General features: G+C 37.6%; 1 protein-coding gene across 4 annotated transcripts in view; it reads left to right on the top strand.

Moving 5' to 3' along the window:
* LOC145977968 (uncharacterized) overlaps positions 1-25,287 on the top strand; it is a 138,875-nt gene that overhangs the window by 22,947 nt on the left and 90,641 nt on the right. For all 4 annotated transcript variants that reach the window (XM_083110315.1, XM_083110314.1, XM_083110313.1 and 1 more), the window contains exon 2: positions 7,170-9,046. In XM_083110315.1, the coding sequence (XP_082966441.1) occupies positions 7,236-9,046 (1,811 nt within the window). In that variant the 5' untranslated portion in view covers positions 7,170-7,235. The remainder of the gene's footprint in view (positions 1-7,169; positions 9,047-25,287) is intronic.

Below are 25,287 nucleotides of genomic sequence, written 5' to 3'. Positions count from 1 at the left end.
ATATTTTTCACGACTTGTCGAGAAAATGTGTTTGGAACACAGGAAGGTGGGAGTGTTCATAAACGTTAACATGTTTTTAAGGCCATAACGTCGTCAAGTTAAGGGAGAGCAGTTGCATAACTTCGTCAAGTTAAGGTAGAGCAGTTGGTTAGACACCACTATCCGTATTTTTCATCAAGCGTGAAATGTCGTGGGTTCAAATCCCACTTTCTCCTTTTTTTTTTTTTGAACAAAGACTGTTGATATTAGAATATTTAAAAAATGAATCCGATGCACATTTGAGCACATTTTTTCCCTTAGAAGTTGCAGATTTCCGGGATTTAAGGTTAAAACTTTTTTTTAAAGTTATTGTTCATATGTTGTGTTAACACCCACATAATGATTAATTCCCAAATCACATATACGTATTTAGAATGCAAAATATAATGTTATTTAAGTTATGCATTGTCTATATTCTTCACTGACACCTAAAATATTGATTATTTTGATATACTAAAAAAACATATACAATTATGTTATGTAGTGATGTAGTGCATTACTGTAACAAAGGAGATAGTTTAATGAGTTTAAATTGCTAAGATTGGTAATTTTATGTCCGTTCCTTCCTAATGACTGTTCTCAATTCCCTAACCACTATCTTACCATGCATCTAAAAGTAAGAGTAAATCGCCAGTTAACATATGTAAATGGTTATTGCAACGGAGGTCGATGCGATAAGAAACTACTAATAAGTATTTATGTAGTGAGTGACAAACAAAAAATTCAAAACCTCATAATGATCGTTAATTTGTCTCTGCTTTGTATCTAAAATGTTTGTCTTATTTCATCAGAAAGTATGAGTATCAGATCTAACAAACTTCCCCCCACTAACTTTGCAATATTCGAAACCACCGTCACAGACTTAGCTCTACGTAACTTGATTCTGCACATTCCATGTGGCATGTGACTTGACTTCCTCCTATCATCGAAATAACTTCCTCTTACTATTTCCTTTCACCTCATGAAATACAGAGACTAATGTTAACTTCTTAGCACGGTGGGTAAACTTTACACCCACCGATATACTCCTAAAATTTTTTTTGCCTAGGAGAATTGAACCTACGACATCTCTCGTGACAATCATGCATGCTACTTCTTCTCCAGGTAGCTCAAGTTAAAATTTCCTATCAGTTTGAAGAAGCCAATTTACACATAATGGCATGTCTATAATTTCCTTATGGCAATTTTTATGAGGAAACTGATTCAGAAAAAATCGAGAAATGCTGAAAGAGAAAAACGATGAACATTTCTATTGGTGTTTTGTCATATTTTGTAAATTGTGTGTAAATTCAGTGTTTTGAACAAGCAATTGTTTAGTTACGAAGTATTTTGTTGTTTGTTTAAAATAGGGACAGGAGTGCGAAAAGGAGTCATTTGAACCAGACCCCAGTTGCCAAGAAACTTCAAAACTTCCAAAGACTGTAGGAAAAGAAAGAGGAAAGGGATATTAAAAATGTGAAAAATAAAATATGTGTGAAATTAAAACAATGGGATACCTTGCAAGTGCATCCTAATGAACTTCAAACTATGAAAAACATATTTTCGTGGTGGAAAACTGCAAGCCATTTTCGAAATATGAACCTGATTTTTTTTTAGTATTATAAAGTGGAGATTTGGGACGATATGATCCCTCAGCAAGAAATTTTAAGTAAGCCGCCTCCTTCCTTCCTACTTTTTTAATGGTTATAATTAGTGTCTGGAAGTTGAAGAAAAATCAACTTTTTTTTTCTGACCCTAGAAAACAATGCTAAATCTGATATCATGTCAGTTTCCCTTCAGTTAGAGCCTGAAAACAATTTCTATTTTACATTTTTTTTTCTTTCTTCATTTTTCGCCCTTTTTTGGCTTTGTCTATTTGTCAGTATTTTTAACAGTTTTTGTTGCAGTTTTATTTATTTTTGAGGTTTATTTTTTCCCTCCCCTGTTTTTTCATGCATTTTAAATGCATTTACTAGTAAAAGTTACATATTTACATTTCTTGACATGGTTAGGCTTACTATATTTTTTTTGGGTTCAACCCAGGACATATTCACGATCAACTCGTTACTGCTGAATTTTAGTTTTTTTTTTACAAAAATAAACTGTAATTACTTAAATGCCTTATCATTTTATTGGAATATTAAACTGTAAATTGTACAAGAAAAAATATTAACATTATTTTTTAAAATCTCTTATGTTTGTTGAAGCAGTAGCATTAATAGCACCCCTATGTTCAACTGTTTTCACGTGGTCTTCAATATCACCTCTTCCTTTATGTGCAAGAGAAAATACTCCATTACAGAGTGTACATTGCACACTTTCACTGTCGTTACACTGTTTCAAGAATTTGTATTCCTGCTGCAGGTTAACGTTAAATACACAATTTCATTTGTCCATTGCTAAATGCAAAGCCCTTGTAAATAGTTATAATTATCAAAAATGTGTAGACGAGTTACTTCACACGCTTGCAAGGCAACCAAGATGCTCACGGAAGTACGGAAACGGAACTGTTCGGAAATTGATTTCTCGAAGAAAGAAAAGAATCGATCCTTATAATCGATCTATCCTTGCTGGTCATAAATTCTGGTCATCAATATTCAATACCAGTAGCTATTTTCATGTTCAGATTCTCAAAACCCGAGACATTTTGCAATCCCGGACAGCACTAAAAATCAGGACTGTCCGGGCTAATCCCGGACGTATGGTAAGCCTAGACATGGTCCTTTTAGGAAATTCACCATGAATCGAAAATACGGTCATTGGAAAAGCATAGTATTATTCATAACTGAAATGTTTGGCAGGGGATTAAAATACTTTATCTGAAGCCTACTTTGAGGTTCTTTTGCTGAACACTATTATCTTTAATCTGTGGTTTTAAAGCAAAATTAGTCACAATATTAAATGAAATTATACTCTGCGATACGCAAAGCAGAACTGTATTTTCGAATGCTGCCGACTTCAATATCGTAGACAGCCGGCCCACTCTGAAAGGAGATGAATTGGTTGATTTGGTGTTTTAAGTCCACTTTATGCACAGTAAGGCTAATCGGGACTGGACCTACAGTTTAAAGTAGGATCAGAACCACTATGTGCTTCGACCGGAAAGGAGATGATTGATTTTATAAACCTGAAGTATATTTTATGTAACCTTGAAGTAAACAAAGAAAACTACATTATCACTTAGTTTCAGTGGTTTCAACCACCAAACAACTGGCTTCATCGACTTATTAGACTACTTACTCCCTTTTAATTTATGAAAAAATCAAGCTTTCATTTTTACAGGGAAAATTATTTTATATATTTTTTTTTACAATTTTTAGGTCATTTTATAGGTCATCTTTTGACTCCTAAAAGCATTCTTCAGCTATTCTCAAGTCTCCAACAAACACCTAAAACTTTCCACTTCAAATGCACTACACCACAACAGAAATCTCTCGAACCGAGTGCATAAAATTACGTGAACTGTGTGGTGTAGGGGGATCGTGTTTGCTTGCGGAATGGAAGGTCATGGGTTCACACCTACTTCTTTGCAAAATCTTTTTCGGAAAGTAAACTGCTTTGGACAAGAATGCTTATCTATGTTTCTTGGATACTTCCGTTGATATTTATGCGATTTACGTCCAGCAATTCCGGATGCAGAAACATGCAATTTCAAATGTTGAATATGGCATAATATCTGTGGTTGTATCATTTGAAAATCCGACATATATTTTAGGTCCTCAGTGAAGAGCACAAACAAAGAACATCATATTTGTGTGTATGATGGTATGTGTGTGTTTTGTTGTTGTTGTTTTAAGTCTACTTTATGCACAGATAGGCTAATCGGGACTGGACCTACAGTTTAAATAGGAATCCGAACCACTGTGCAATGAGCCTCCACCTGATATAAAACCCGGGATACATTGATTACAACATCTTGTTTACATTGATTACAACATCTTGTTTAAGATCATATATTTATGACATATATATATATGTAATGTGTGTTAACATAACTTTTGGCAGCTGAATGAATAGAAAGTTCTTGCCAAAAATACTGCCAATCACTGAAAAATCAAGGAGTTGAGTAGAAACATTCCCAAGGTATGCATAGCATAAATATTTACAGTGATTTAATATAATCTTATATTAAATTATTACAACACTTCGTACTCTGTAAATAACAATAAAAAAAATAATCAGGAGTGGGTGAGAAAAAGTATAACAAGACGACCGTCTAACCAACTGCTCCAGGAGATTACTAACGTGAAACTCTGTAAAACAAGTTGATCTCAGTTGATAGAACATTTTGCCGGAGTTCCGAGCAATTTTTCGCCACAGATCAGGGAAAAGACGCACTTTGAAGAATCATCCGGTATTGTTCAATTTTCTTTACTGTATTTTTGCCTAAAATCAAGAGAAATTTGCTTCATTGCATTGAAATGTTATGTCAATTCTCTCCAGGTGTTGGAAAACCAGGTCAGTGTTTCCAACTGCACATAAATTCCCCTATTTTCAATTTCAGAACGAATACTGTTAAAAAAATATCAATATTCGTATTTCCAATTTACGATTTTTGTTTAATTACGTATTATATTACTGGTTTAGGGTTTCTAACTTCCTGGAATGAGAAAGAATGAGAGAAATTCACAAGAGCATTTTTGTTTAGAAAGAAAAACTGTTGCTAAGTTGGATACTATTTGTGGACTCTAAAGTGCTATGTTGCCAAATTTACGAATTCAGGACTGAATTTTTTCAGAGTGGTCAATTTATTGCAAAGAGTACATATTTATAAATGTTCTGAGGCACGTTTTTCACCATTTAACTTTTATTTTTATCAAGGGTAGAAAAGAAATCTGGATGGAAATAAAACAATATTCTCTCCATCTGTTTTTTGTTAATGTCCTTTGCAGAACAATCTGTCAGGCAGATGGAAGATTATTGCCAGATAATCTCGAAGTTGATTAGTAAATTTGAGTTTGAAATTGTTATGCAGTTAATAATTTTTTGTTCATGAGCATATTCTGTAACATTTGTGACTTGTGTTTGTAGATGTATTTCGAGTCTGAGTATTTGAAATGGCAAATGTAAATTCCGCTTGTTAAATTACATATTTTAAATATATATAACATTTAATTTAATTGAATTATAATTTTTGGATACATTGGAATCAGAGACCCTTTATATTTGTAATATATTGAATAGGTAATGTTGAAATAGAGAAAACATCTCATTGTACTCTTGAATTTTTAAAAATGTAACCTTGAAAGCTGGGAATTATTCTTGAATTTTATCATGTTCCTAGAGTGGCCATCCTGCTACAGCTGAGGAAAAACCCACTGGGGCTCAGTTCATAAGATACACACCGAGGATGAAAAAAGGAGGGCTGTAAGGGCTAAGTAATGGGAATCAAATGGGAAACACTCACCAGGCATGAGAAATCTTTTAAAACTTTTTAACCTTTGACTTCATCTTCAGACATACTTAAAAGATTGTGGAAATGGGAGACGTCAAAGGGTTTCCTGTTTCCTCCTCATTTTGTGTGTACATATATGAATATACATACACACACACGTGATTTGGAAATTTAATAGTGGCAACTATTTATTCTCAAATGATACAAAATAGATACATCTGTGAAACTTTTACAGCCCTTCGATCTAGTCACCAGCATTGTGTACAACTATTGCCAGCGATGTGGAAGTCTTGGTATTTCTGTAGCAGTGCCTATTCTGTTGATGGTTTGAATGGAGTGGTCTATTGCCTGAAGAATCTCTGGAACAGTTCGGAAGCTTCATCTTAGGGACCAAATCAAAGTCAAAGGGGCTGGTAGAGCATCTGCCAACCCCATTGAGCTAACAAATCAGCCTCAGGTTGCACTGCATGCGCCCGAGCATTGTGCTGCACAATGATGGGAGGATTCAGCAGAAAGTGTCCCCTCTTCTTTCGCAACGCAGGTTGCAGGTTATGTTCCAAAAATGAACAGTAATACTGCACATTGACAATCTCTCCTGGAGGTGTGGCAATAATCACCAGAACTTTCACATTAGTGGAGTTCTGACTACACAACTTTAGACCGCTAACTCCAACGATACTCTATTCCTCTCGTCACTGCTCATGTGCCTATTGGGAGGTAGCTTAGGCATCAAACTAATATGTATAAGTGAGTAGCACCAGTTCCGTTTCGTGGAGTATATACAGCAGTGTTGCCACTATTAAATTTCCAACCCACATATATTTAACAGCCAAAGAAAAATTACACCAAAACCAACATTATTTTTTGAAAATATTTAATTTTAGTAATTTTACTTACTAATCTGCTCCAGGAAACAATGGAGTAAAAAAGAAACCATTATGTTATTGAATGTAATAAATGAAAGTATCAAGATCCCCCCCAGAAAAAATAAGAAGTGGTTCTTGTGGCAATGGCAGACAAAAATAATAAATAATATATGTGATTTAAGTTTTTATTCATATTCAGTTAAATCACCTAATTTTTTTTAATTGTTATTTTTGTTTTTCTAGGATACTTGGTAATATCAATACAGGGCATACCCTCATTAAAAGTTGAAAATAGATCGTGCTTCATGGATTTTGTATTCACATAATACATTACAATATTTGTAGAAACAATAAGAACAGCAATTCTCCAGAACACTAGAAACAATCCCCGGCTCATGAAAAATAACTATTTCCATGGTACAAAGCAAAAGTTGTATAAAGAAAATACCCTCAAGCAAAATAAAGACCACATATGCCAAAGGTTAAACCTATACAGCTGGTATGTAATAGCTCAAGGTAGTATAAATGAATCCGAACGATCTATCTGGTCGTGAGACAATAATCAATTTAAAGTGATTTGTTGATATCGAATGAACTACTAAGATAGAGATAAATGTATTTTGTATAGATATTTTGTATTTTGTACAAATATTTTGTACTAATATTTAGTATAAATATTTTGTATAATAAAATTGTATTTTCCATACAATTGTTAAACAAGAAATAATCATTAGAAAGTCAATCCACCCTTGGTATCTCTCCATTTATTTTCAAGTCTTGAGAAGTTTTGGCAAGTTTGGTGATCTCTGGTCTAGAATGATGTATCCATAAATTTTTAAATTAGAAATGACAAGCATGCCTAATTTTTGTTTCGTTTTTGCTTTTTTCAGACTTAAAACCAATTGGGAGAGCAGTAGTAAAATCCTGGTAGGCAGTTTCCAAACCACATCCTAGTCATGGATATCCCACTTCCCGGGGAGGCGATTCCATCGCCACCACAATCTGACACGGAGGAGTGTTCAGAGGAGCCAACTCCAGTGAAAGAACCACCATCTTGTGAAGAGGACCTGGAAAATGAAGTCTCTCCACAAGAGAATGACTCCTCAGATAATGACGATGACGAACCAGATCAGGAAGATTCACTTCCGGAAGAACCGGAACAGAAACCCGACCTACCAGAACCCCCTTTGCCTGAAGGTCCTCCGCCGATTATTCCACACATGGCCGCACCTGTTCCCCCACCAACATTTGATCATATACCTCTCCCACCTGGTCATCAAGATTTCTCAAAACCGCCTCCAAGACCAAATTTTTCTTTGCCTCCTCCTGCCCCAAATTTCATGGCACGTCCACCAAACATGCCTCCACCTCCAAATTTTGGTGGACCACCACATGGCCCACCAGTAGGTTTTGGCCCAAGGCCACCACACTTTCCTCCTCATCCAATGCCAGGTGGCCCAGGCCCGGGCCCAAATTTTCCCCCTCATCAAGGCCCACCATTTGGAGGTCATTCTAATTTCCAGCCTAATTTCCCACCTCATATGGGTGGCCCACCGCCAACGAATCTTCCTCCTCCGGGAATGCCTGGTCCACATGGCCCTATGGGGCACCACATGCCACCTGGACATCCACGAGGAATGCCGGGCCCAGTTAGACCCCCTTCTAATATGCCACCACCAAATTTCTGCCCACGACCTGATTTTAATCCTTGTGCTGGTGGTCCAGATTTTCCTAATAGACCAATGGCTCCTGACTTTATGGCTCAAAGCAAACCAGACTTTTTATCAAAATCAATAGTAAGTGAAGAATTATCACAAGCAATATTGGAAAGTACTGAAAAAGACGACGAGGCTGACGATTCGAAGTATTCTCCTAGTCGTGTCACGCCTGAGGACGATTTAGAGAAATCTGACACTGCAGCACTGGAATCAATGGAATTGACTGGCGATGCAGCCACTGCCGCAATTGAACCTGAACCCCAGAAACCTCCACCTCCAAAAATGACTGTACTTGGAAAAATGCAAGCAAAGAAAAGACTTCTTGCATTTTCCATGACGAAACAAGGTGGTGGGACAGGACTTTCATTTGGCTTTGCTAAAACTAATGCCAAAATGAACAAAACAAGTGCGTTCGGTGAGGAGGAAGAGGAGAAGAAAGAACAGAAGAAGAAGAGGAAGAAGGAAGAAAAAGAAGTCCTTGCAATCGAAGAGATAAAACGTGAGGAGGAAAGAATGAAGTTTGCCTTAAGTACTAGACCTCCATTATCGTATCTGATGGAAATAAAGCCCGAAGCAGCGGAAGAGGTACCAAAACTAACCAATTTCACTGTTTTGGATAGTTCTGGTGAAAAAGTGGATGTTATTGTGAAAGTGGAAGGTGGTGAAATCGGTGACAAACCAAGGAGTCCTGTGAATGAAAGTGAAGATAAAAGTGTTACAGTGAAAAGTGAAAAGAGTGAAAGCAAAAGCAAGGAGAGTAAGAGTAAGGATGATAAGAAAGAAAAGAGTAAGGATAAGGACAGAGATAGGGACAGGGATAAAGGGAAAGATAGTGAAAGAAGTCAAAAAGATGAGAAGCGGAGACAGCAAAGACGTAATGAGAAGAAACGGTACTCTGAAATGCCTGTAAGTTGGGGTGATTTCAAGGTTACGGATTATCGCTTTGAGGATATTCGCCGCTTAAAAAGACTTGCTGATGAGAAACGGAGTCCTAACAGAAGCAGATCATCTCGGCGAAGAAGGAGCAGGTCCAGGGACAAAAGAAGCAGGTTAGTTGAACACAATTTATAAAACATTTCATTGTGAATTCAAGCTGAGATTAAAATACTTGCAAAATATTCACATTGCTTTCAAAATTATGTTATTCTGCTGCTGTAATATATAAATCTTATTGTGTTAATAATACACGGTGCAGTAAAATTAAACTCCACGTACACATTGCAGTACTTCCTACAGCAGATATTGGGATTGTCTTTGGTGGGTTTCAAGACATGTCTGGACATGCAGAGGGCGTACCTACCAGAGTTTTGTGCATCAAGCAAACCTATTTCGTGAAACTTGTCAGATTTCACACCATGTTATGGTGGGGAACATGTGTGTTTGGAAATTGCTGAACATTCTCCATGCATTTATCATTGTTACGAAACAATCACTCCACAAAGAAGACACTTTCTTTGATCAACACCACGGTCATTTACCAAGAAATTTAACACTGTTCACAATTCAGTCTTCCTGCTGTGACTTACTGCTTGGACTATTTCTTGGGATTAGCCAACACTACTATTCCCACTACCCAAACAAAGAACAGAGAGAGCATGTCTGAACATGTCTTGAGACCCATGGGAGATATTTCCAGTATCAGATGTATAAAGAATAGCAAAGTGGTATGTGGTGCAGGTAAAGGTTGTACAACAGTCCTTGTTATGGGCCCATTGCCTCACCTAGCTGTATTTCTAAGCTGATGGAACACATGGTCAACAAGCATATTACCTACTTCTTGGAAGCAAACTCCTTAAGGGCACGAGGGACAATTTCCATGTTCAGCCAGTCATGAGAACTTAAAACTGCTCCTCCCCCCATTGACCTTTCCCCAAGCTGGTGAAAGAGAAGTTAGTGTTCTGGGTGGTTGTAGGAGGGGGAGAAAACCTAGCAATACACTTATGGGGGTATTGTTTTACTTGTTCTCTTGGGTTGATCAAACTTCCGATGGTGTAGAAAAACACATCAGTGGGAACATGACTCATTGAAGGTTATGCTTGTGTGAGGAACAGTCTAAACTTCCATTTGTTTAGCCATATCTTCAAGTTGAAGTTGTTTCTCTATAAGCAATATATGGAAGTCTGTAAACAATTATTAATCATTTTTTTTACAGATTGTATCTAGCTTAATACTTAATTTAAAATATCACTTGCAACATGGAGAGAAATTCACTCTCCCTTGTCCTATGTTTTGCTTTTTTTCAGTAGCAGGGCCCATTCTGATGATATTGAAATAAATGCATACCTGGTGCGAAACTGTCACTCTTTGCCGTAATTAGTAATTTTCGATGTGGATTTCATCTCCACTGTTCCACACTTGATCATGTTGTTCAGCTGGAAACATGTAATTAGAATGCCTTATTGAAGAACGATCACTTGATAGCATTTTTCTTTGACCTCCAAGAGGCCTATGGTTGATTGCGTTGGAGATTTAAGCCCACTTTATGCACATTAAGGCTAATTGGGACTGGACCTACAGTTTAAAGTGGGATCCGAACCACTATGTGCCTCCTCCGGGAAGAGGCCTATGACACAACATGGCAATTTGCTACCCTGAAATAAGTTGTGTTCATGGCCACCTGGCATACTTTTTTCAGAACATCTTGTGGACCAATATTTCCATGTGCATGTTAGGAGTTCCTTTTCTAATGGCATTCCACAGGGTAGCATTCTGAGTGTGACTTTGTTTACTATAGCAATCAACAATGTTATGGCAAACATTCTCCGCCCTGTGCATGGTCTCCTCTATGTTGACAACCAGATGATGTTTTGCTGCTCATGTATTCTCGCATGCAACAAGTTATTCTTAATTACAGTGGAACCTTGATTTTATGCTTTTGAGGGGCCCAGCTGAAAAAAAAATGTGGGAAAATGTAAAATTTAGGAAAATTTTATATAATAAAGATTGCAATATTACAATGGTTAGCAATTTTTAAACAAAAAGAATCCGTTATATAATGGATGTTGTCAATGTTACATTGTTGTAATATAGCAACTTAACTGTGAAAAGAAGCAGTCTGTTTTATTTTTATTTCAGATAAAAGAAAATTGATCACATTATTTTTTATTTAAAATTATGAATCCCAAATATCATCAGGTAATTCAAAATCGTCATTGTTTTCACAAAGTCTCGTGATGTTTTGTGTTACATTAAATTTTAAAGATGGTGGCTTACTCCATTTGTGAAAAAACTCCATACTGGATCTATGTTACCATTTTCATTATTTAATTTATTCCAGTGTTCTTCTGCAATGAACGAAGCTTCCCAGACATTCAACTCTATGTTTTCCGTCAATCTTTTTAAAACCCTTCTCTTTTTAATCAAATGCTTCTCTTCGATGATGTGAGCTGACAAACCTGTTCTTGGGTTTAGATTTATAATGTCCAAATCGTGTTCATGCCATCTTATTGCCATTTTCCTTGCTGTTTGTCCTACATAATCGTTTATAACATTTTGCTATGTTGGGACCATCAAGATTGAATGTATAATGCAGGAAAATGTAAAATCCAGGAATGTAAAATTGGGGTTTTACTGTATTATCTCTGCTCAATGCCTTCTCATCCATTCTACCACACTGTCTTTGCAAGAGAAGGCTGACAATGTACCACCTACATCTGCATGCCACAATAACATTTGGTGTCCATGCAGACTAGATCCTTCCATCACTTGGTGTTGATAGCGATCTGCGTGGTGTATGTCCACTTTGCTTCTCCTCACTTGGGAATTTCCTACACCTGTGATCAACATATATCCAACTGCCCTCTCAAATAGAAGCAGTGATTGTTAGAGCTTCAATCACTGTACCCCAATTTTACTGTATTTTATATGAATGGGTCAGAATCTATCTAATCAGTTAGTTGTACATTTGTTGTGGACTCTGAATATTACTATTACACTTTCTTACATCCTGCCTGTTCCATAAACGACAGAAATGTATGCAGTCCTAAAGGCACTGGACTTTGCAGAAGTTCACACTTTCCAAAGAGTCCACATTTGTTGTGGATCGATTACATACTGACCTTTAGTCTGGAATGCTTTAGGCTCGTATCCTTATTGCCAGTGCCCGAGTTCACTTCTGCTAAGTCCCCAATCACACACGGGCATAAAGGAAAATGAAGCAGCTGATGCTGGTGCCAATTCTGCTGAGGCAGATGATATTGTGTTGGGCCACCTCCTACCAGCTAGGGGCCAAATAAATTACTTTCATTTGGACATCTGGCAGGAAGAGTGGGATAAGGTGCCAGAACAAACTTCACACCATCAGGCTCACCATTGGTGTATGGTGTTCCTTGTACCATTCCTTCCGTCGGGAAGAGGTTATTTGAACCTGGCCAAGGATTGGTCATAAGGCTGGACCCTCCAATCCAGAATGCCGGGAAAAAATGGCAAAAATCTGGAGCTCGCTATTTGATCCAATCAATACAAATGTGTAAGATTAGCAATTTTAAGGAAAAATGGACACTTTGGGTCCACAGATTTGATACGAAATTCATTATTTATATTTTTATGCAAAAAATATAATTTATGATCTATTTGAATGAACACTTGGAAGCACAGTAATACTAAGCAATGCACAACAAGACTGAAATATATTCCCAGAAAAAGATTAAATAATAATAATATTGATGATAATAATAATAATAGTGAAAAGTTCTGTTAAAATGCATTTATGCACAATAAGTGTCTAATGCGAAAAAAAGGATTCTCTCATCAAATAACTTTCACAATAATTTATTGTATTTTAAGGCATTAAATATTATTTATTCACTGGTTCTGATGCATTTGCTTCTTCCTCCTTGAAATGCACTTTGGTTTTAGATTTGAGTTCCTTGGATGTATTTTCACAGTTGAAGTTCTTCAGTTTATCGCTATTTACTTCTCTCGCTATTTTATTCAAATCTGACCTTCTGCTTTTCAGAGTGCATAGAGTAGAAGAAAAGGCAACTACGAAAACCTTATTTCTATTCAGCAACAATTTTCATATTTATAAAATACTTTGCTGCTGAGCCGTGACACACCAACACTAATCTTAACACAATCTTCAAAGATATTGTCAATATTTGTAAAATCTAATATGAATGAAACAAATGCTTAATTTCATTATTCCTATCTTCACCAGATTTTTCATGAAGGATGTGTAGTGGATTTCCATAACGCATTACCGTTAACCCGTAAGGATGCGTGTATGGATAAAAATTACCCAGGCTATTTTGAAATATATCTTTAAATCATTTCCATTGAGTGCCTGAGGCCACCCTTCTCAGTACTTTCCAGTGAACCCTTCCGACTGCTGCGTCATTGGATCACCTGGGAGGCTTTGTTAGTTCCGCTTATTGCTCCGTAGAAACACTGCATGGATAAATTTCACTCAAGGCACATTCATATGTTTCAGTTTGGTATTTCCGCATGCTTTATTGTCATTTTTATCAATTGTGTAATACAATAAAATGTTGAAAATTAATAAAATTAGTTTAATCAATAAGTAAGTCCAAGTTATAACAACAATTATAATTCGGACTTACGAAGTAATTTTGCTTCTGGGTGATATATACTCAGCTCGCGTCCTTGCATCCTAGTGAAGCGTGGGAGTCCTGCCTAATTGGTTAGTGCTCTGAGGGGGGGGGGGGGGGGCAGGATGTGCTAATTACTCCCACACCAAAACTTCAGTCCCATTACACAGGTGGAGGATGCAAGGGGTCATTTAGAGCTAAAATGACCGTAAATTAGGTCTTTGTAAAAAATCCTTTAGGGAGGGTTGTTGATAAAATCTTTGGGGGCTGTTAGGGTGTGTGTGGATAAAAACACTGTTACACTGCACTGATGATCCCTGCACTGAGCATCAGCTTCTCCAATTTCACAGTGCCCACACACATGCTCATGTTTGGTACAGGCTGCAAGAAGACCCATTAACAGCAGGACACACATTCACAAAGCAGCTAAATTTGCCAAAAGTAGCAAAACGTTTCTTATGTACCTCTTTCATAATAGTTTAAAGTATCCTTTGCTTTAGAAATCATCACGGGAAATAGCAGCAAAAGCTATGGTAACTCACAATAACTTTTATATTTCAGAGTGTAAAAAAAGAAACTTATTTTATTGAAATTCAAATTTATGTTCTTTTTCTGTGCATTAATGAGAAGTTGTGAGTGTACCTTGCACAATTATATTGTCAGGCAAAAAATAATTGCTTCAACAAGTCTTAAAAATAAGTAAAAAGTATAATGCGAATATTCCAGTTTCATGAACTGCCATTTGCAGACATGTTTAGAGAGAAATTTCTTTGGCAGTTTTGTGTCCAATTTAGTTGTTTAGAGAACTGTTTGTTTTATCCTCTTACCGAAAAATGAAAATTTGTCTTTTTGGACATTCTGAATCACTGTGTAATCTTCTGTGTCTGTAATGTTATTTTAGTGTATGCCACATTCTTATTGAATGAGCAGATTTTAATGTCCTGAGACAAAACTTTTGTTTCTCCTTACCCTTTTTACATATTGTGTATGAACTTGGCATGTTCCTTGACAACCTTTCGCGGGCAAATATTTTAGAAATGCTTTGAAGGGTGTGAATTGGCTATATGTGCTGACGCACCCAAAAAGTAAAAAGAAAACCATTCATCCATTCTTCCTCATCTCAAATATAAGGAAAGTGTATTCAACTTATTTAGAAGTTTGTTGTTTAGTTCTTAAAACTTATACATGGCTAGAAACAGTGAAAGTAAATGAAAGAATATCAACAAACTTGCAGGACCGCTGTATTTTTCCTACAAGAATCTAAACAATGAGAGAAGCTAGATGATTAAACAGTTAGGCCAAATGAAGATCTACCTTCCACTCACAGGCTCACTTAGAGTTTGCTGTGTGAATATCCAGAAATTTCTCTAAAATTTGTAGGAGTGGGAAATCATGTGTACATTTCCCTGATTTTGGGTCATGTGAAAAGGCCAATTTCTCATATGTATTGCTACTTCACAGGTTGTGCAGTGAAAACTGGTGGATATTCACACAGAATGTGGGAAGGTTGAGGCCTAGCATCAATGCAATTAATAGACAGATCAATAATGTTAAATAATGCAAACACGACTATACAACAACAGTGCAAAATGCTTTTTTCTTCTTCTGGTGTTATAAAGAATCTTCTTTATACCTAAACACTAAACTTTGGAAATCAAGAGATTCAAACTTATTATCCTATTGCAAGTGCAATACAAATACATTGTATTTGTTTCTTTGAAAAACTAAATAGTTGCATCTTAATTAGGACAGACCCAGTACTGCTTTGAACCAATAGCAATTTCAGTATTTTTGCTACAAAATATTCTTAAATTCATTTATGAGAGAGCAATCCTGAGAGAGTAGTGGCCAACACTGTCACCTTGGTATAGAGCAGTCACAAAGAAAAGAACCTTTGGCCAAAAGTCTCTAGCCACCTTCCCCTCCATCGGTTCACTTTAAGCCATTAGGAATCATGCTCCACTCTGCCCCTCACCTCCATGCTGAAGTACAATGCACAGGAGTCGCGGGCTTCGCAGGATCTTTTGCACGTGGTTCCACTATATCAAAGGGTCGTGGGTTTTATCCCTGCTGGAAGCACTTGTCAGTAGTTCAGATCCCACTTTAAACTGTAGATGTAGTCCCGATTATCCTATCTGAGAATAAAGTGGACATAGAAACAAACTTTTTAAAGTTCTGAGAAAGCTGTTTCTTAACCCCTTCTCTGTGTAATTTTCTGGCAAAATGCTTTCCGTTCTGCATATTTTTTTCTGAGTTTGCGGAGTAATATTTTTAAGTAGCAACTGCTTCAGCACAATTCATCCAAGTATCATGGTTCATACGTCTTTCTCTTCAGAATAGAACAGGCTTTCAAATGGTACCACGCACACGTGTACATCAAGTATGAGGAAAGGAAAATTGGGAATAATTCAAGAAATTTCCCTCCGAAAAATTGTTTTTGGTAACTTTGGGGCCTCTGGACTGGCCCTGGATATAGGTACCCGATTATAATCTACCTTGAAAAATACTATGGTCTATACAAAATGTGTCCGCCAAGTTTCCTTGCAATATCTTCAATAGGTATGAGGGGAAAAAATATTTCGCAATCCTGTTTCACAATACTATTAGAAGCAAACTCAAAAGACAACAATAAATCACCCACAGTGCAAATAACGCAACACCAAAGAAAATGTACATAAAGTAACTGACTAAACGCAGCACACAAACGAACTCACGTTTGCACTTTGTCAGCATAACACAAAAACAGTTTACTTTCCTCTGAACTACCACTTCTTCTTTGTCGGCACTGAAAATCGTGACTAAATAAAAGGTCGTTGTTTCTTCAATAGCGAAACATATGTTTCACCAACAAAAAATGTATTATTCCGTTCAACACAGGTTACTTCAGTCAGATGTTCCTGGGCGTAATATTACACCCAATGCAGAGTAAGCTATAGTGATCAAGGGCGTAATATTACGTCAAACATAGGGAAGGGGTTAACCATCACAATATACATTTCTACTACTGTTCTGGCACGAAATTAATTAAGAAAAAATGTGCAGTTTGCACAATTTCTTGCATGTTTAAACTGTTAAAAGTGTCAATTGACATTTTTAATACTCCATAGGGTACTCATGTCACCACTAAGGATAAATTGGGCATAATTTGTACAATCTTGTGTAGAATTTGTAACATTAGAATGCTCAGTGGTAAACAATGAGACGCACTGAAGAACACAGACTGTTCTCACGTACAGAGATAGTGTTCTGGCACAGATTCAAAATGCAAAGAAATAAATCTTGATATTGCCATGAATGAAATTAAAGAATTTTTAATTATATAATACAAGAGCAATGTAGCAATCTATATATGTACAAGTGACCATAGAATTTTGTTTTAAGCTTTTGAAATTACAACTTGCAATGGGTTCTACAGCAGACAATGTTTACTATGTGGCCTTCGCTGATTATATATTGCAGGTACTTGCTTGACATATGAAATGAGGCGACTCAAAGAATCCTGTCAAAGTAATGTCTGTGAAGCTGTTTTGAATTTGATTTATGATGTATATACAGTAAACTCTCATTTATCTGTACTTCTGCATATGCTTATTTGTAGGTATAACTTTGTGTCAATATTAAAGGTACTTACAACGAAATCTGAAAATCCTAATTTTTGGTACATAATATATTCATACCAAACTGTTACGGGGAGGGATTGTATATTTTTATCAGGTCCCCACCAGCGATATCTACCTGTGAAGGGTGCACTTTTTTCACTTTTCTAACTTTTTAATCATTTCTAGAAAAAAAGGGGGGCATGTCTAAGGGTTGAAACTTGGTGAATGAGCACATCTATATCAGAGTTCTTTCTCCAGTAAAGCTCAACTTCCTGACCATTTCCCTTCTTGCAAATATTATCTGCTAAAATCAGGACTTTTAGCATCAATGACCTACTTTTTCAAACGTATATTTCATCCTTTGATAATTCATATATAACAATGGCTAATACACAGTTTTGTAGCGTACAGTTTGCTGATCATTTTGGTTTTTGTCCCACATCAATAGGATAATTATTGCCGATGCCGATATGTCAATTTCTGCCAATTTTCATACATCTGTAATCTGCTTTGGCACATCCCTACTCAAATTTAAGGAATACCTTTTCTGTTTTTTTTATTACTCAAATTTAAGAAAATACTTGACAAATGTTGAGTTCTGATCCTCACTTCCATCTGATTTTTACAAGAAAATCTTGATACAGAAAAGTACAATGGTACCTCCAGTTGTCTTGGTAAAGGGACAGGAAGTAAACTTTTTCGCAAGAAAAGTTTTACACATAATAAAAGTGTGATAAGTTAAGGATTACTTACGAAACCCGCTATCTTTCTGTAAAGTTCACGCTGCTCTTTTGCTTTCATTGTAGGCAAATTTTATAGACTCAAATTACACCTCGATAGCTCTCGACACTTTTCTAAAGCCACTAATTCACTATAACTTAAAGACTTCACTTCGCACTATGTGGTTCTTAGTGATTTACAATAAAAAATCTCTTTTGCCACTTTGGACATATTGTGAAGTTTGAAGATTATACTACAGTATACTTGGCTATGTCATAGCTAAGGTTTTCTGAAATGAATATGTGCATGGAAAGCAGGTAACATGAATCTAACTACAGTGGGAATGAACTAGACTGGTTTTATCATTGCTTTGGACTTCGAATTGCTTTGGATTTGGAATTGGAATGTGGTATGTGGAAATGGTGAATGGGAAGGTTTGGAAGAGGAGATATGATCAGCCATGTGGGAGTATATTTATCAGAATATGTATTTTGCTAGACAATGACCGGCTGAGATCTGTGGCGGAGTGGTTAGCACAACGTACTCTTGACACCAAAGGTCCTGGGTTCAAATTCTGTCCTGGGCATGGATGTTCTTTGTGAATGTCCCTTCATAAATTTCATTATATCTGGCATAGGAAATATTCAAATTGAAAATGATGCTACTACAGCTTGACCGTGTGACGTCTGGTACGATTTAGACACAATTCGCACTTACATCGTCAAGATTTGACAATCGCTCTATTCACGAGCTAATAATATTTCAACGCTAGTAATATTTCAAAATAGTTGATTCACAATAAAGCGTTTCAAAATTGCTTTTAATCTGTATCACACAAATAATGCAAGGATTCAAATTTATGTACATACATCCGGCATTAATCCACATGCAAACATTCTCTAAAAAAATGCATAAAGGAATGCTACAAAATTATTCATTCATGTTTAATCAACTTTCTTTTGTTATTCAACCGTACCTGACCATTGAGTGTGTGTTCTTACTTAATAGAGTAAAAGCCTTTTTAGCTTACCAAATTTTACACACTTAATCAAAAAAAATATTTAACTTCCGTAAATTTAATGCTATTAGGTTAAGGTAAGCGTAATGGTAATCGGTTTATGACTAAAGGGAGTTAGTTCATAAGACGTCGACTCAAATACATATATGTATACTTTCTCAGAATTCAATTACTTTACAGATCGTAATTTTAGATACAAAAAAATTTGGTTCATGGTTTGTAATTCAAAAACTAATTCGTAACACGCGCAACATATGTAGAATGATTCGTTAAACCGAAGAATAGGATCTCAGCTCATGGGACATTTTGAATGGATTGCGTCGAGATTAGCAATATCTTAATTTTTACGTCGTGAATAATTTGAATTAAGATTTTACGGCTTAGCACATTTATAGTTAGTTTTGGAAGCAACTTTAAAGTTCACATCTTTCATGCACTACACAATAGTAAATATAGTTTCTGACGCTGGCATTGGTACGAGTTAGTTAGATATGTACAGAACCGATATTGTTTAAACACTTTTGGCAAACATTAAATCTTTCGCTTTTTAAAATTACGTACCTGTAGTTCAACCTCATGATATATGACATGTTACCAGAATACGTGTTACTGTCATCACATATGAAACTCGTACGGAAACAGTTTTACGTTGCACATGGTTAGCCAAAAATTCAAATGGCTGCCAATCATTGGCAAAGTACAGTGAAAGCACAATGCATTGCTGCAATCGGTCACGTAGGCCAGGTCGAGACGTCCGGAAAGGAAAAGTGAAGTTACTTCCTGCTGTTGCTAAAGCTGAGAGATGAGTGATATGCGTTTTTCAACGACAAAACAAGCTGCAATTGTAATGCCCAAAAGTGCCACCAGGAGGCAGCATATTCTAAGTCAAATCAAAATAAGTCAAGCGGGCCTGCCCTGTAGTGGTGAAAAGCAGAACCACTACAGTTTTCCAAGAGAGGTTTCACTTCCATTTTGCGTATGTAACGAAATGAAATATATAATATAAATTTCATTACAACCGACGTAATGTATATCTGTGTCTTGATTGAGTATGTCACCATGTGTGACAGCTGGATGGTGAATGTACATAGAAATATAACCAGACTGTGCCTCCACACAAGAATTTGAGCCACCAAACTAGCGTAAGACTTCTTTGCCTAAACTCGGGTTCCTCTCCACCTACATAATTCCGGGCTCTATATATAACTTTTGTATGAAAAGCGATAGAGACATGAACCTTGCACTGGGTCTTTGCACTTTTTCCTTTGTCTCTATTGCTTTTTGTACAACAGTTATGTATGTTCAAATCTCTGTTACATGACTTTTCCGACACCCTGTTGATAAACGAAAGAGATTGCAAGGAAGTGTACAAAACTTGCAACCAAATGCAACTTGTAAAAAAAGATAAAGAAAAAAATATTTTTTTGTGCAGCTTAGTGCTACACAGGAAGGATTTATTTAAAATATTCTTTATTTTTGAATTAAAATGTTTATTGTAATGTGAAACCCTTTTTGAGAGATATTATTGGGTTTTATTGAATATCATGTATTCATGTACAGTTGTAGTTGTGATTAGGCTAGCAAATGTAAAAAAATGGAATAACCCATTTTCTAAACTAGACTCCATGGTGCATCAGCCCACTAAGGTGGTTTTTACTTTGGGTGATATGTGGTCAGCACATTGAGTCTGATCACCACCATTTTCTGGCTTTTGAGACTGGAGCCTGCTACCTGTTTTCAAGTAGCTTCCCAATTGTCCTCATGATGCTGGGTTGACATCGAAATTTTGGATGATCCTCTTTCAGGAATTGAACCTGGAAGTATTCGTACTGAAGACGAGACTGCTAACCACTTGGCGACCCAGGAACTCTAGCCCATTTGCTAATAATCTAAAAGAACCCAATAATCTATGGATCTGCATTAAGATAAAATGTAAATTTTCTTCTTTATGATGCTCAGAATTTCATAGTCACTGAAAGTAGTGACTGATACAATCAGGTAGCCACCAAAAGAAAAATTTTGCCACTTGTGATCTTCGAGAGCTAATTTTGAACAATGACCCCATACTTCTGCAAAATATCTGCTGCAGTATCCAAAACTGGACTTTGACACTTAGGTACCATTTAGAAACTAATGCTAGTTGCCAAAATGAAAACTTCATCACCAAATTATATCTCTCTAAGACCAATTACCAATGTATGACAGATGTAAACCAGTTTTGAATTTTTGCTGCGATTAATAAATTACAAAAAAAGTAGCATATGCAAGTATTTCAGTAAGAATTTAACATATTTCTCAGGCTTTTTTAAGTTGATAATATCATACTAATAGGCCACCATTAGAGGTGTGCCATGCATGCCACTGCACAGGGCCTTGTGCTTCTGATATACAAAGCAAAAAAGGAGATAGGAAACACCAACCAGACAGTGAAAAAATTCGAATTTTCGCAGACTTTATCGCTGCATCTTCAGTGGTAGGAGAAAGATAGAACCGGAAGTTGGAGGCCTGCAGAGTTGCCAGGTCTAGATTGAAGAAGTAGTGCGTAAAACAGAAATACACTGTTCAGTCACCAGGCTTGTCGAAAACTGTGATTGGGTGGTTGATGTGGGGTGGGTTGGGGAGGGTGGTGGGGAAGTTACTGGGTGGCCTTGTTCCAGCCAGGTGGAGTGGTTACACTCATGGCCAATATATAGGCCCCCTCCCATCTTTTGCGAACTGAGGTGTTGGCTCCTTCTTTGCTTTTCATTTAGTCCTCCTTTCTTTTATCCTATATACAGGGTGTTTCTAAAGGTAGTTTACAACGCTTGGGAGGTGATTCCCCTCACGAAAACAAGCAAAAAGTGTGAGTTCCATTTTTACGACTGAGGCTTCGTTTCCGAGATAGGAGCCTCGCAAAGGGTGACAAAGTGAACGTCACACCTAACTGGGACGAATACTATCACAGATAGAGAGGCGGTTCCAAGGGAATCATAAAGGAACCGTATGTGCTCAGTCCGGAAGTCACTATGAAAAGTTCACTGCACGCATGCGCAATGGAGTCCTCAAAGGAAATGGGGATTTCCAGCAAGAACAATGCATGGAAAGGGTAGGTAACGTAGCAAGAGGGACCGTGACAATGAGAAATGCGTTAAAGACAACACATCCCGACCTCAAACATCAAAACATGAGCACGGAACACAAAATCCGAAAAGTTGAGCACGGTTGCATACCTCAGTTACACACGAGGAATAAACGGATCATGTCATGTGGCATACGAGAGACACATTACTCCACCAGGAGGAGGGAAAGAAAAACACATAACAGATGATTGCGACAACGTGTATTTTTACACGCGACAATTACGTAATATCCCCTCCCCCCCACACACACAACAAACAACAAATGTTACAATGTCTTACGCACAGACAGTGCGTGTCACTGTACACCAACTTAAGATGTCACTTTCACCACACAAAGGGGGTGGGGAGCAATACCAAGAGTGTTCTCTCTGGGATTTGCCGAGGGCGATAATGACAGACGGTTTTCAAAATGTCTGCCGTTCACTTCTACGCAGAGATGACAGCGACGAATCAAGGATTGTCGAGTATGAGCAAAGAAGCCAGGTGTATCTGCTACCGTCGCGGCGGCGATGTTGATGCGAGCAACGAGGTCCTCAGCTGATGTGACAGGTGCGTCGTATACGAGGGTTTTCATTTCTCCCCAGAAGAAAAAATTGAGAGGGTTGAGATCTGGCGACCTCGGTGGCTAAGGCACTGGCTCATCCCTACTAATGAACCTATTACGATACACGTCATGCAGTAAATGTCGTTCATTACGATCGAAATGAGCTGGTGCCCCATCGTGTTGGTACCACATTTCTTGCCGCAGTGCCAAAGGTACGGTCACCATCAGTTCAGACAGAACCTCACTAAGAAATGCGACCATTCAGGCAAACAGGGAGAATGTATGGTCCAATTAAATGATCATGTACTATCCCGCCCCACACATTCACTGAAAACCTGTGCTGGTGATGGACCACAAAAAGTGCCTGTGGGTTGTTAAAGTCCCAGACATGACTGTTTCTACTATTGAAGACATCCATCATGGTGAAAATGGCTTCATCTGTCCACAATACCTTTGCCCCGAAGTGAGGGTTTATATCCAACTAATGCAACAACCATTGGCAAAACTCCATACGAGGGCCAAAGTCACGAGGTAACAGTTCTTGTACTTTCTGCAGTTTAAAAGAGTGCATTCCTTCCTCTGACAACACTCGCCAAACATTCACATGAGACGTGTTTCGTGTCCGAGCGAGCACGCGCGTACTGGTGCCAGGATGTTCTGCGACCGCTGTTATCACATCTTCTGCAAACTGATGTGTGCGTACACTTCGGGGTCTTCCAACTTCTTGCTGCGGTGGTAACACTGACGCTGTTTCACGCAGTCGACTGTCCACTACCTGAAAGAAGGCGTGAGACGGCAAACGTCTATGTGGAAAGTGTTCTCCATAAAGATGCCTTACCTCACGGCTATTACCACGTGTCTCCCCATACATGAGATGTATGTCTGCTAGCTGCTGGGTGATATACGCATCCATCTGTGTAATAAGGAGCTGGAACTGCAAAGTATCGTTCGTGTTTAACACTGACACACTGCACAAATTGGCCGTTTCACCGTATGAACACCACAGACCAATTGTTGCGATACTTGACTTGCCCACTCCACCACGTCAACTTCTTTCAATACAACATACTAGTACTCTTCTAGAGTGAACTGCTGATCATATCCCAGAACCTGCAACACGACTGGGACGACTGCCAGAGAGAACCAACCCTTCGAGCTCCTCTCGCGGGTACAGCAGTCATGAAGGTCAAACGTAGACTACGAGAGCCAGACTTGCCTGCGCAGCGCTTCCAAAACTGGTCTCTTTTACGTCACAGTGATCGCGTCACACTCTTGGTATTGCTCCCCACCCCCTTTGTGTGGTGAAAGTGACATCTTAAGTTGGTGTACAGTGACACGCACTGTCTGTGCGTAAGACATTGTAGCATTTGTTGTTTGTTGTTTGTGTGTGGGGGGAGGGGATATTACGTAGTTGTCGCGTGTAAAAATACACGTTGTCGCAATTATCTGATAATGTGTTTTTCTTTCCCTCCTCCTGGTGGAGTAATGTGTCTCTCGTATGCCACATGACATGATCTGTTTATTCCTCGTGTGTAACTGAGGTATGCAACCATGCTCAACTTTTCGGATTTTGTGTTCCGTGCTCATGTTTTGATGTTTGAGGTCGGGATGTGTTGTCTTTAACGCATTTCTCATTGTCACGGTCCCTCTTGCTGCGTTATATTCCCTTTCCATGTATTGTTCTTGCTGGAAATCCCCAATTCCTTTGAGGACTCCATTGCGCATGCGTGCAGTGAACTTTTCATAGTGACTTCCAGACTGAGCACATACGATTCCTTTATGATTCCCTTGAAACCGCCTCTCTATCTGTGGTAGTATTCGTCCCAGTTAGGTCTGACGTTCACTTTGTCACCTTTTGCGAGGCTCCTATCTCGGAAACGAAGCCTCAGTCGTAAAAATGGAACTTAGACTTTTTGCTTGTTTTCGTGTGAGGAATCACCTCCCAAGCGTTGTAAACGACCTTTAGAAACACCCTGTATAAGCTGATACCAATGCTGATATATAAGTACCAGCTGGTAACATGTAATGTACTGTTCTGATAAAATATTTAAAGCAATAATCCTGGTCAATTGATGCATAACATTAGAGTGGAATACTTAAACTCTAATACTAATCTATAGTTCGAACAAGTTTTAATTAATACAATTTTCAAGTATCGGTATCGGTAAGAATCTGTAAGAGGATCGGCATCGTTATTGGTTCAAAGTGATATTGGCTCAACCATATATAGGTATAATATGTTATAGAATAGTTTATTCACCATTTCCCATACAAGTAGAAGGAAGAATAGAAAATAAATCTACACTAGCGATACAATTTCACATGGAAACATGATTACATACTGCTGCCACCTGTGGCAGAGTGTTCACCACATCTCACTACGACACCCGGTGTCCTGGTTTCGAACCTTGGCCTGGGAATGGATGTTTGTGAATGTTCATTCATCAATTTCATAATTTCATCACTCATCCCCATCTTCGCAAATTAGCCAAAAGTGGCACAATAAGGGAAGTAAAATATAGCAAAATCAATCAATCAATCAATCAATGATTACATACTAATTATAATCATCATAAGTACTCTAAAAATAAGAAACCAAAGTTTTGAAAAAAGGACTACAAAATATGGCAACAATCAAATGCACATGATTGCTGTAATGATATATTGGGGGAAAATATTGCACCAGAACGTAGTTGAATTTCTTATTGTGAACAATGTCAATGATGTGTCATGTCACCTGT

Source organism: Lepisma saccharinum, chromosome 24 (assembly GCF_977018435.1).
Source record: "Lepisma saccharinum chromosome 24, izLepSacc3.1, whole genome shotgun sequence".
NCBI classification, from domain to species: Eukaryota; Metazoa; Arthropoda; class Insecta; order Zygentoma; family Lepismatidae; genus Lepisma; species Lepisma saccharinum.
The sequence above is the reverse complement of the archived record's forward strand: the minus strand, read 5'-3'. Positions and strand labels throughout refer to the sequence as shown.